This window comes from Melanerpes formicivorus, unplaced genomic scaffold (genome assembly GCF_026170545.1).
Source record: "Melanerpes formicivorus ecotype bairdi unplaced genomic scaffold, bMelFor1.0.p_v2 SCAF_13, whole genome shotgun sequence".
Classification (NCBI taxonomy): domain Eukaryota; kingdom Metazoa; phylum Chordata; class Aves; order Piciformes; family Picidae; genus Melanerpes; species Melanerpes formicivorus.
Genome location: NW_027142365.1, coordinates 11,691,400 through 11,702,456, shown reverse-complemented (window position 1 = coordinate 11,702,456; position 11,057 = coordinate 11,691,400). Strand labels below are relative to the sequence as shown.

Genomic DNA, 11,057 nt, shown 5'->3' with positions numbered 1-11,057 from the left:
ATACATGGGGAGGACACAGGACAGAGAGATGGTGATATGGAGGATATATAGGACAGAATGTGGGGGTCCCTTCCTTGTGAGATTTTTGTCCCAGGGCCGACCCCAGCTGGGGGCAACCGTGACCGGAGCACTGTGAGAGGGGGAGTCCTAAATGGGCCATATCCGGGACTGGCAGTGCTGAGGGGAGTCCCTAATCCCCTCTCTCACTAGGATTTGCCGGATTCGGGATCCGGCTTCCCCCTCCCTGCCACAATCCCAAGGGATTTCCCCTGGAGACGGTGCCCCCATTCGTGTGTTGTGTTCCCCCCCCCCCAAAAGCAGCAGCTGTGCCCAATTGCCAGCCCCACAGCTGCCTCTCACCCCATAAAACCTGGCAGTGCGGCAGCGCTGCAGCCAAGCTGGGACCAAGTGCGGTAAGAGGGACTGCAAGGGGGATGACTCCCATCGTGGGGAGCTTTAGGGTGTCTCCATGTCCCCATCGAGGCACCTTGGCACATGCTGGCTGTCCCCATGTCCGGGGACACCCATGGAATGTGGCTGTGCCAGTAGCACCAGTTCTCCTCTGCCAAGGTGCCAGTGGTGGCATGGCCACGGTACTGTGGTTGCCCAATGAGCTCCTGGCCTCCCTCCTGCTCTGTGTGGCTGTGGTGGAAGCGGCAACCGGGTGAGTGCTTTGTGCCAGGCTGTGACACGACCCTGTGTGCCAGTCTCGGTACCTTGGGGTGACAGTGGTTCCATGGCCAGGCGATGGTGCGAGGAGACAGTAGAAGTGACAGCGGAGGAGGAGGTGACACCACGGCTGGAGGACGCAGTGCCCTGTGCCAGCCTCTACCACTACAGCCTGTCTGGGTGGCGGATCGACCGTGACCGCATGCGCCAAGCCTATGGTGGGGACCGTGGTGAGCCCCAGCCTGGCTCTGGCAAACCCCTCTGCTACATCTACCGGTGAGTGACACCAGGACAAGGGGTGCTGGAGAGGACACCCATCCTGCTGCTAGCACCTCCATGGTGGCACTGGGGCTCCCCTCGTATCCCACCAGACCCCCAGAGATGCGGCCGGTGGTGTGGAACCGGACGGTGCTGGCCTGCTGCCGTGGCTGGAGAGGGCCACACTGCACCGAAGGTAGGGACAGGAGGGTCACAAAGGCGTGGTGGCACCACCATGCCATGCCCAGCATCCATCAGCATGTCTGGTGCTGGCCAGTGAGGCCAAGGTGCATCCCTGTGCTGTAGGTGAAGGCTTGCTGGGGCAATGCTATGGCACATGGCAGTGCCAGGAAGATGCCAGCAGCCACAACCTCAGTGCCATGAGCCTGGCCGAGTGCTGCCGGCACCCCTGGGGCCACAGCTGGCGCAATGGCTCCACTGCACCCTGCCTGGCCTGCACCCGCCTGCCCCTCACCGGTGGGTCCAAGGGTCCTGGAGGGTGTCCCAGTGGGTTCCAAGAGGTTCTAGCGGGGGGTTGCTAAATGGTGTCACCTCCCCAAGGCGATGCATCACCAAGGCTGTCACCTGCCATGTCCCTGCGGGGAGCAGTCACCCAGCATCATGGCACCGGGGCTGAGTGCCTGGCCTGGGCTGGGTCCCGGTACCGCACCTTCGACCGGCGCCACTTCCACTTCTCTGGCCGCTGCCTCTACACCCTGGCTACTGCCACCGATGGCACCTGGGCCGTCACCATCGCTGCTGGCGAGCACCGGGTACCACCACGGTGGGATGGGTTGTTGGGGTACAAGGAGCCCCTGGGGTCTCTGCTCCTACTGTGGATGGTGGCTCTGGGGGGTATCGCTTCATTCCCTGGCACGGCATGGCCCCGTGGTGTGGCCATGGCAACCCTGGGCATCCCTGGCTGCCAGCAGCTGGAGGGATCCCGGTGGCTTTGGCACATGCTGCGCCCAGCCCAGGTGATGCCGTGGTGCTGCAGGTGCTGCACATGACCTTCGGCACGGACACGGTGTCATTGCGGGGCCGGAACGTCTCGGTGAACGGCGCGGTGGTGCCCGAGGGGCAGCCGTACCTGCGCAGCGGTGAGTGCGGCACGGGCTCCGTGCTGCCACCCGCCCCGGGCCCCTGTGTCCCTAGCCCTGTCCCCATCCCGATGCCGTGCCGAGCCTCCGCTGCGGTGCCGGCAGGGATCACTGTCACCTGGCTGGGTGACTGGGTGGCTGTGGCCAGCGGGCTGGGCGTGAAGGTGGCATCGGACGGGCACCAGGCGGTGACAGTGATGGTGGACGCCGAGCTGCGGGGCAGCACGAGGGGGCTCTGCGGCACCTACAACGATGACCCTGACGGTAAGCAGTACCACGTCGGTGATGCCACCGCTCTCCCTGGGCTTGACGTGGTGCAGCGGTGGCTGTGCCAGGGCAGCGTGTCACATCCACCCACCCCTGTACCCGCCAGATGACTTCCAGCGGCCGCGGGGGGACGTGGCTGCCTTTGCCTCTAGTTTTGGCAACTCCTGGAAGGTGCCGGGTGCCGCCACGGAGGTACTGGAGCAGAGTCGGGGACTGGGGAGGGGGCTGCTGAATCCCGCGGCTTGCTGGGGGTCACTTCAGCTCTGGGGGGTCCTTGGAGGGGGGTCATCCCGGCTCTGAGGGTGCCCCTTCCCCGGGTTCAGCCTAACTGCAGGGATGCGGTGGAGCCTGGCCCTGGTTGTGCCAAGGGCACCGTGGTGCAGCGGGCAGCCGAGGCCAGCTGTGGCAAGCTGCTGGCTGAACCCTTCCGCCAGTGCCATGATCAGGTGTGTGGGTGCCTGGGGGTGCTGGGGTGGGTTACCAGCCAGGCAGTGTCAGGGGGTGCTGGTCTCACCACCCTTATGTGCCAATCCTGTGCCAGGTCGATCCTGGTGGGTTTTACGCAGCATGCCTGGAATTGTGGTGCCAGGAGGGTGATGCCAGCACCTTGCCACCACCGACTGTCTGTGACACCTTTGCTGCCTATGCCCGGAGCTGCGCTCACCACCAGACCCACCTGGACTGGCGCCAGCCTGACTTCTGTGGTATGGCCCCAGAGGGGCTCGAGCACAGCCCCCACCATGACTGCTGCTGCTCCTCTGGCTTCACTGAGCACCCCTAAGGCTCCTGTGGACACCCTTTGGGCCCAAGCACCCCAAGGTCTTGAGCTTGCACCCATAAATTGCATGTTCCCCAAGTCCTCATGCCTGCCCTCTATCAGTTGGGTGCCCCCCAAAAGTTTCTCCCTGTACCCCTCAGTCTCCTGCCAGCCAAAGGCTTCTGTGGGCACCCCTCAGTTGGGTGCACCACTCAGCTGCAGGCGCCTCGATTTCTTGCACCAGCCCCCCTCACAACTGGGGGCACCCCAAAGGCTTCTACTTGCACCCCCTCATCCTGGGCACCCCAAAAGCTTGCAGTGTCCCCTGACTGGGTGCCCCTCTCAGTTCCATGCACCCCAATTTCTTCTGTGTGCCCCCAATTTCTTGTGTGCTCCACAAAAGCTGCTGGTGCGCCATCGAGTGTGGGCACTGATGGTGGTGCCTGTGCTGGCAGAGCGCAGCTGTGCCACGGGGCAGCGTTTCTCTGATTGCATCTCCTCGTGCCCCCCGAGCTGTGCCAGTGTGGGCAGCGCCGAGGCAGGGCCGTGCCACCACGACTGTGCCGGTGGCTGCGAGTGCATGCCAGGGCTCTACTGGGATGGGAGCCTCTGCGTGCCCCCCACTGCCTGCCCCTGCCACCACCGGCGCCAGCGCTATGCCCCTGGGCAGAGCATCCGCCAGCGCTGCAACCTCTGGTGAGTGGTGCTGGGGGCACAGCTGGCACCCACTGGTGAATACCCCCAACTGGGCACAACAACAGTGTTTGGGGAGCAAGTGGTGTCATGGTGTCTTACCCCAGTATCCCCTCCTTGGTGACCCCAGTGTCCCTGCTCCTTGCTAATCTCCTTGTCCCCTCCTTGGTGACCTCCTGTCCTCTCCTTGGTGACCCTAATGTCCTCCCCTAGGTGATCCCAGTGTTCCCTCTCCTTGCTGACTCTGGTGTTTCCCTTTCTTGGTGGATCTCTGTGTCCCCTCCCCAGTGACCCCAGTGTCCCCTTCTGTGCCTGCAGCACGTGCCAGGGTGGGCGCTGGCTCTGCGGGCAGGAGCGGTGCCCAGGGGAATGTGCAGTGCTGGGAGGCCACCACTACATCACCTTTGACCGCCGGCGCTTCTCCTTCCTGGGCACCTGTGCCCACATCCTGGTGCAGGTGAGGGTGTAGCCACAATGGTGGTGGCTGCAGTCGTGACTGCAGTGGAGGCTGCAGTGATGGTGGTCGTGGTGGTGGCCATGGTGTTAGGGACCTGCACTGGGGGTCTCAGTAGGGTCTCTGCTCTCCAGGACTTTGTGGAGGGGCAGCTTCTGATCACAGCTGAGCATGGGGCTTGTACTGACCAACAGACCCCCGTCTGCCACCGTGCCCTCTCTGTCAGTGCCCGACGGACCTCTGCCCGCCTCCGTGGCACAGGTGACATGGGAGGACCATCACTGTGCCCCAGGGGGGTGCTGGGTTCTGTCTGGAGGGATCTAATGTCCTCATGGTGATGGGTACTGGTCTGGTGGACAAGCCCTGATGTCCCCATGCTCTCCTGGCACAGGCGAGGTGATGGTGGATGGGCAGGAGGTGTCGTTGCCCTTCTCTGGTGCTGAGCTGAGCATCCGCCACGTGTCCTCCTCCTTCCTGCTGCTCCAGACCTTCGGGGCCCATGTGCTGTGGGGGCTGGAGACCCCCAACATCTACATCACCCTGCAGCCAACCTTCGCCGGCAAGGTGTGGCCTGCACCCAGCATGGGGATGTGGTGTTGGAGCTGGGCTGGGATCTGGCACTGGAGCTGGGCTGGGATTTGATTCTGGAGCTTGGCTGGGATCCAGTGCTGGAGCTAGGCTGGGATCCAGCCATGGAGCTGGGCTGGGATCTGGTGCTGCAGCTGGTCTGACACCTGATGGTCCAGATCCTGATGGATCCTACTGCTGGACCCTGCAGGTGCGTGGCCTCTGTGGCACCTACAACTGGCACCAGCAGGATGAGTTCACCACGCCGGCAGGGGACGTGGAGCTTGGTGTCATTGCTTTTGCCAACAAGTTCTGGGTGCCTGGCACTTGCCCAGCTCCTGGCCCTGTGCCCCTTGATTCCTGCGATGCCTTTGCTGGGCACAGGGAGCTGGTTGAGGCTGCCTGTGCCGTCCTGCTTGGTGCTGCATTCCAGGTGCCAGTGGCTCTGTCCTAGTTAGGTAGCAGCATTGCTGGTGCTGTGGGATGATGTCTGTGACATGTCCATGATGTGACCATCCTGTCCCCAGCCCTGTCACCAGCTGGTGGATCCAGAGCCATTCTTGGAGCTGTGCCAGGCTGAGGCCTGCACCTGCCAGGATCTGCCGCGTTGCCTGTGCCCAGTGCTGGCTGCGTATGGCAGGGAGTGTGCCAGGGATGGGGTTGAGCTCTCCTGGAGGAACCAGAGTTTCTGCCGTGAGATGTGGGATGGGATGGATGGAGGAGATTGGATGGGACTGGGCAGGACGGGTGGGATGGGGTGGATGGGATGAGATGGGATGGGAAAGAATGGAGTAGAACAGGTTGGGATGAGACAGAAGAGATGGGATCAGTAGGATGGATTGGTATGGGGATGGATGTCATGGGATGGTTGAGAGAGGACAGGACAGATAGGACGGATGGAGTAGGATGAGACAGGATGTGTGGAAGAGGATGGCTGACTTGGGCTGGATGGGATGGGAGGGGAGGGGATGGGATGGGAGAGCAAGGCATGGGCCAGAGCACATGGGACAAGATGGAATGGGATGGGATGGAACAGGGCAGTCAGGGTGGGGTGGGCTGAGGGTGGGGACACTGCCACCAAACACCAGGAGACAGCAGGGAGGTGCTGGGGGCACAGGCCATAGGGTGTGTCTGGCATAGCAGTGCCATCCTGATGCCCATGTCTGCAGCTGTACCGTGTGCTGGGGGCCAGCTGTACCAGGACTGCGGCCGGGTCTGTGGCCGGAGCTGCGCTGAGCTGCGCTTGGATGGGGCCAGGGGCTCCTGCCTGGAGCTGCCTGGGCTCTGCGTGCCTGGCTGCCAGTGCCCTGCCGGGCTGCTGCTGGCACAGGAAGGACAATGTGTGCCCCCGTCTGCCTGCCCCTGCCGCCATGGCACACAGCTCCACCCACCTGGCACCCACCTCCGGCAGGGCTGCAGTGACTGGTGCGTGGCACCTAGGGTGTCTGGGGGTGGCAGGGGATGGGCAGGGGAAATGGAGGTGGCAGGGGTTGGGGGGTGACAGGGACAGCTGGGGAATGTGGAGGCAGCAGGGCAATGCCAAGGCAGTGCCACAGGGCATGGTGACGGTGAGATCTGATGAAAGCCCCCTACGGCCCGTCCTGGCTGGCACCGCGGGATAGGTGGCTTTCGTCAGACATCCCGGGCACAGGGCAGCGGTGGCACTGGCAGAAGGTCTCTGAGCACATGGCCAGAGTTGGGGTCATGTGTATCCAGGGCCTGGGGGAGACTGGGGAAGCACAGAGAATCTGCTGGGCAGGGGCTTTGTGTGGGGTCAGGTGGGTGTGGGAATGGGGTGGGCATGGATGGGCATGGGATAGGGATTGGGATGAGTAGAATGGGATAGGATGGGATAGGGATTGGGATGAGGGTGGAGATTAGTATTGGGATGGGAAAGAAGGTGAAGATGAGGATGGGATAAGGACGGGATGGGATGAGCATGAAGATGAGGATAAGGATGGGATGGAGACAAAAGTGGGATGAAGATGCGGATGAGAATGAGGATGGGGATAAGATGTCGATGAAGATGGGGATGGAATGGGGCGGGAGTGAGTCAGATGGGGATGAGGATTGGAGGTTCCCAGTGTGGGGCCGGGGTTTGCCATGGCTCTGCCCTCACCACGACCCCCTCAGCGTCTGCACTGGCGGCTCCTGGCGCTGTGCCGAAGGGCCCTGCCCCATGGCTGCCCTCTGCCCAGGAGGGCTGCTCCCTGCCCCTGGCTCCTGCCTGCGCCGCTGTGACAGCACTGAGCCCAACAGCACCTGTGCCGGCATCACCGACGGCTGCGTCTGCCCCCCCGGCACCGTCTACCTGGTGGGAGTCTTCCAGATCTGGGGAGGGGGGCTTCAGGGCTGGGCAGGGTGGGGCTGCAGGGATTGGGGTGTTGGATAGAGGGGTTTGGGGGAGTTGAAGGCCAGGGGTATGGACATGGGGGGCTGGACATGGAGTTTGGAGGGAGTTGGAGGTCAGGGGGGGTGGATGTGGGGATCTGGGGTCTGAGGAATTGGGATATCAGAGTGGGGGTTCAGGTGATGTGGGGCATGGGGGGATGTGGTGTGTGAGGGGCCGGTGAGGGGCACTGAGGGTCCCATCCCCTCTTCTGGAGGGTCCCACTGTCCCCCACTGGGGGATCTCCAGCATCTCCTGCTGCCCCTCCCCAAGCCCATTTCACCTAGGGGTCTCCTGCTGGCAGGATGGCAGCTGCGTGGCACCAGATGAGTGTCCCTGTGCCCATGGTGGGCAGCTCTACCGGCCCAATGCCACCATTGTCCAGGACTGCAACACCTGGTGAGACACCTAGGGACCCCAGACCCCCTTGGGGACCCTCTCAGACCCCTCCAGATCCCCTCCAGATCCCCTCAGACCCTCCCCATGGTGGCCATGCCAGTACTCAGCTCTATGCCCCGGCAGCGTGTGCCAGCGGCAGCAGTGGCACTGTGGGCAGGAGGCGTGCGCAGGGACCTGCGTGGCAACAGGGGACCCTCACTACATCACCTTCGACGGCAGAGCCTTCACCTTCCCAGGGGACTGCGAGTACCTGCTGGCACGGGAGGCCACTGGGCTCTTCACCATCACTGCTGAGAACGTGCCCTGTGGCACTGCCGGCGTCACCTGCACCAAGTCGGTGGTGGTGGTGATGGGCAACACCGTGGTGCACATGCTGCGAGGTGAAGAGCACTCCTGGGGGCACCCCCTGGGAATGGGGACGTGCCAGGGTGGGGTTGGTACTGGTGCTGACAGCCTGGTTGGTGCCTGCAGGGAGGGATGTGACGGTGAACGGGGTCTCAGTGCGACCCCCCAAAGTCTATGGTGGCAGCGGGCTGGCGCTGGAGCGCGCCGGGCTCTTTGTCCTGCTCCTGTCCCGCCTGGGGCTGGCTGTGCTCTGGGATGGAGGTGAGAGCTGGGGAGCGCCAGGGTGGGCACTGCCATGGGGGGCTGCTGGTGCTGAGTGTTGTGTTGTGTGGGGCCACCAGTGCCAAGCACTGTGCTATGCTGGGTCACCAGTGCCGTGCCAGCCGTGCTGTGGTGGACTGCTGGTGCCAAGCACCATCATGTGGTGATTGCGCCACAATAGGATGCCAATGCCGAGGACCATGCCATACTTGGCTGTGCCACGGTGGGCTGCAGGTGCCATGCTCTGTGTCACAGTAGGACACTGGATCTGAGCATTGTGCCGCGTTGGCTGTGCCCTGGTGGGTGTCTGGTGCCAAGCCCTGTGCCATGCCACCCCAGGTACGAGGGTCTATGTCCGGCTGGAGCCGCAGCACCGGGGCCGTGTGGCTGGGCTCTGTGGGGACTTTGACGGCGACGCTGAGAATGATTTCCGCAGCCGCCAAGGGGTCCTGGAGCCCAGTGCCCACCTCTTTGCCAACTCCTGGCGCCTCAGCCTGCTCTGCCCAGAGGTCGATGGCACCGATGCCCGGCACCCCTGCACTGTACGCACTGGGACAGGGAACCAGGGCATCTGAGAGGGTTGGGGGACACTGAGGCTGGCATCTGATGGTGCCACCGGTACCCCAGGAGAACCCCCACCGGGCACCATGGGCTCGGCGGCGCTGTGCCATCCTTCACCAGCAACTTTTTGTGCCGTGCCACGAGGCCATCCCATGCCAACGCTTCTATGACTGGTGCCTCTTTGACGCCTGCGGGTGAGTGCAGGTGCTGGTGGCTGCACCAGGGATCCCAGAGCCCGGGGTGGGGGGTCCTGTGACCCCCAACCCATCAAACCTGCCCCCCACTGGCAGCTGTGACTCTGGAGGGGACTGTGAGTGCCTGTGCACAGCCATCGCCACCTATGCCCAGGAGTGTGCCCGGCGTGGCATCCACGTCCCATGGCGCAGCCAGGACCTGTGTCGTGAGTCACTGGCACCAGCGGAAGCAGGGGTGAAGTTCTGAGTGGGGTCTGGGCTGAGAGCCAGATTGTGACCCCCGTGAACTGGCCTGGGGTTGGGTTTGGTGGGGATCTGGCATCTGGTTGGGGGCCAGGACCCCTGCCATGGGCTCTGGGGATGATGTGGGACTGGGTGGCTGTGGGGCAAGAGTGCATCTGGGATTTTATTTGGGGGTCAGGGTCCCCCCTCCCCAATGGGGATGATGTGGGGAGGGGGGATGCTGTGGGGTGTAACCCCCTCCCCCCATCTGCAGCCCTGCAGTGCAGTGGGGGTCAGGAGTACAGCCCTTGTGGCCCCCCCTGCCCCCCAACCTGCCGTGGCCTTGGCCGGGAGCCCCCCGAACACTGCCGCGACCTACCCTGCCTGGAGGGCTGCTTCTGCCCCAGAGGAACTGTGCTGCATGGTGAGGAGGGGAATCGAGCTGATGTGGGGCTGGCATGGGGCCAGCATGAGGCTGGAGAGGGGCTGATGTGAGGCTGAGATAGGGATAACATGGGGCAGGTGCAGGGCTGAGATGGGGCTGGTGTGGGGTTGATGTGGGGCCAGTATAAGCCTGGCATGGGGACTGAGACAGGACTACTGTGGGGCTGGCATGGGCCTTATGTGGGGCTGGAATAGGGCTGGCATAGAACTGATGTAGGGCCAAGATAGGGAGGTCATTGCAGAAATAGTGTGGGGCTGGCATGGAGCTGCTGTGGGGCTGGCAAGGAGGTCATTGCAGAAATGGGGTGGGGCTGGCATGGAGCTGCTGTGGGGCTGGCAAGGAGGTCATTGCAGAAATGGGGTGGGGCTGGCATGGAGCTGCTGTGGGGCTGGCAAGGAGGTCATTGCAGAAATGGGGTGGGGCTGGCATGGAGCTGCTGTGGGGCTGGCAAGGAGGTCATTGCAGAAATGGCATGGGGCTGGCATGGAGCTGCTGTGGGGCTGGCAAGGAGGTCATTGCAGAAATGGGGTGGGGCTGGCATGGAGCTGCTGTGAGGCTGGCAAGGAGGTCATTGCAGAAATGCGGTGGGGCTGGCACGGAGCTGCTGTGGGGCTGATCCCCTCTCCTGCCCCACGGCAGATGGCCACTGCCTGCACCCCACCGAGTGCCCCTGCTTCTGGGATGGCTTTGCCTTCCCAGCTGGTGCTGCAGTGCAGCAGGGCTGCAAGAACTGGTGAGTGCCCCTGGCACCAGGACCCACTGGCACCCACCAGCACCTGGAAGCCAGAACGGTGTCATCGGGGCTGAACCATCCCTGTCGTGGCAGCACGTGCGCAGCAGGACGCTGGCAGTGCCCATCCTCACCGGATCCGTGCCCGCTGGCACCGCGCTGCGCCCCCTGGGAGTTCTCGTGCCACGCAGACGGGCGCTGCGTGCCGGGCACCTGGCTGTGTGACGATGAGGACGACTGCGGTGATGGCTCGGACGAGGCCTGTGCCCCACGCTGCGCCCCACACCAGCACCGCTGCGCCGACGGGCACTGCCTGGCATGGGCTGGGCGCTGCGATGGCACCGCTGACTGTGCTGACGGCTCAGATGAGGCCGGCTGCCCCCCCACCTCCTGCCTGCCCCCCAGCTTCAGCTGTGCCAGCGGCCGCTGCGTGTCCCCAGCGCAGGTCTGTGATGGGCACCTGGACTGTGGTGATGGGGACGGCTCGGACGAGGCGGGTGAGTGCCCCACGGCTGCCCCACGGTTGTCTCTTGGTTGCCCCACATCTGCCCCTTGGTTGCCTCACAGTTGCCCCTTGGTTGCCCCATGGCACTGTCTGGGGGCAGAGGGGGTGGGTTGTGGGAGTGCTGGAGCAGTGGGGTGCTGGGGCTGTGCCATGCAGCAGGGGGCTCTGTGCCCCATGGAGGAGATGGCTGAGCACCCCCCTTCTTAGGGGTCTGTGCCCCACAGTGAGGGTCCCTGAGCCC

General features: G+C 63.9%; 1 protein-coding gene across 1 annotated transcript in view; it reads left to right on the top strand.

Annotated features, from left to right (window-relative positions):
• The first annotated feature begins 584 nt into the window (after positions 1 to 584).
• Positions 585 to 11,057, top strand: part of LOC137445012 (SCO-spondin-like) — a 34,070-nt gene continuing 23,597 nt past the window's right edge. Inside the window, 27 exon segments of the mRNA XM_068146416.1 lie at positions 585 to 664; positions 745 to 945; positions 1,041 to 1,123; positions 1,234 to 1,404; positions 1,489 to 1,700; positions 1,925 to 2,027; positions 2,133 to 2,291; positions 2,401 to 2,486; positions 2,618 to 2,740; positions 2,836 to 2,998; positions 3,507 to 3,747; positions 4,063 to 4,201; positions 4,333 to 4,459; positions 4,590 to 4,762; positions 4,977 to 5,198; positions 5,293 to 5,458; positions 5,935 to 6,190; positions 6,899 to 7,079; positions 7,459 to 7,553; positions 7,677 to 7,933; positions 8,025 to 8,159; positions 8,499 to 8,701; positions 8,787 to 8,914; positions 9,011 to 9,120; positions 9,411 to 9,560; positions 10,221 to 10,314; positions 10,408 to 10,808. Of these exon segments, the coding sequence (XP_068002517.1) occupies positions 585 to 664; positions 745 to 945; positions 1,041 to 1,123; positions 1,234 to 1,404; positions 1,489 to 1,700; positions 1,925 to 2,027; positions 2,133 to 2,291; positions 2,401 to 2,486; positions 2,618 to 2,740; positions 2,836 to 2,998; positions 3,507 to 3,747; positions 4,063 to 4,201; positions 4,333 to 4,459; positions 4,590 to 4,762; positions 4,977 to 5,198; positions 5,293 to 5,458; positions 5,935 to 6,190; positions 6,899 to 7,079; positions 7,459 to 7,553; positions 7,677 to 7,933; positions 8,025 to 8,159; positions 8,499 to 8,701; positions 8,787 to 8,914; positions 9,011 to 9,120; positions 9,411 to 9,560; positions 10,221 to 10,314; positions 10,408 to 10,808 (4,459 nt within the window).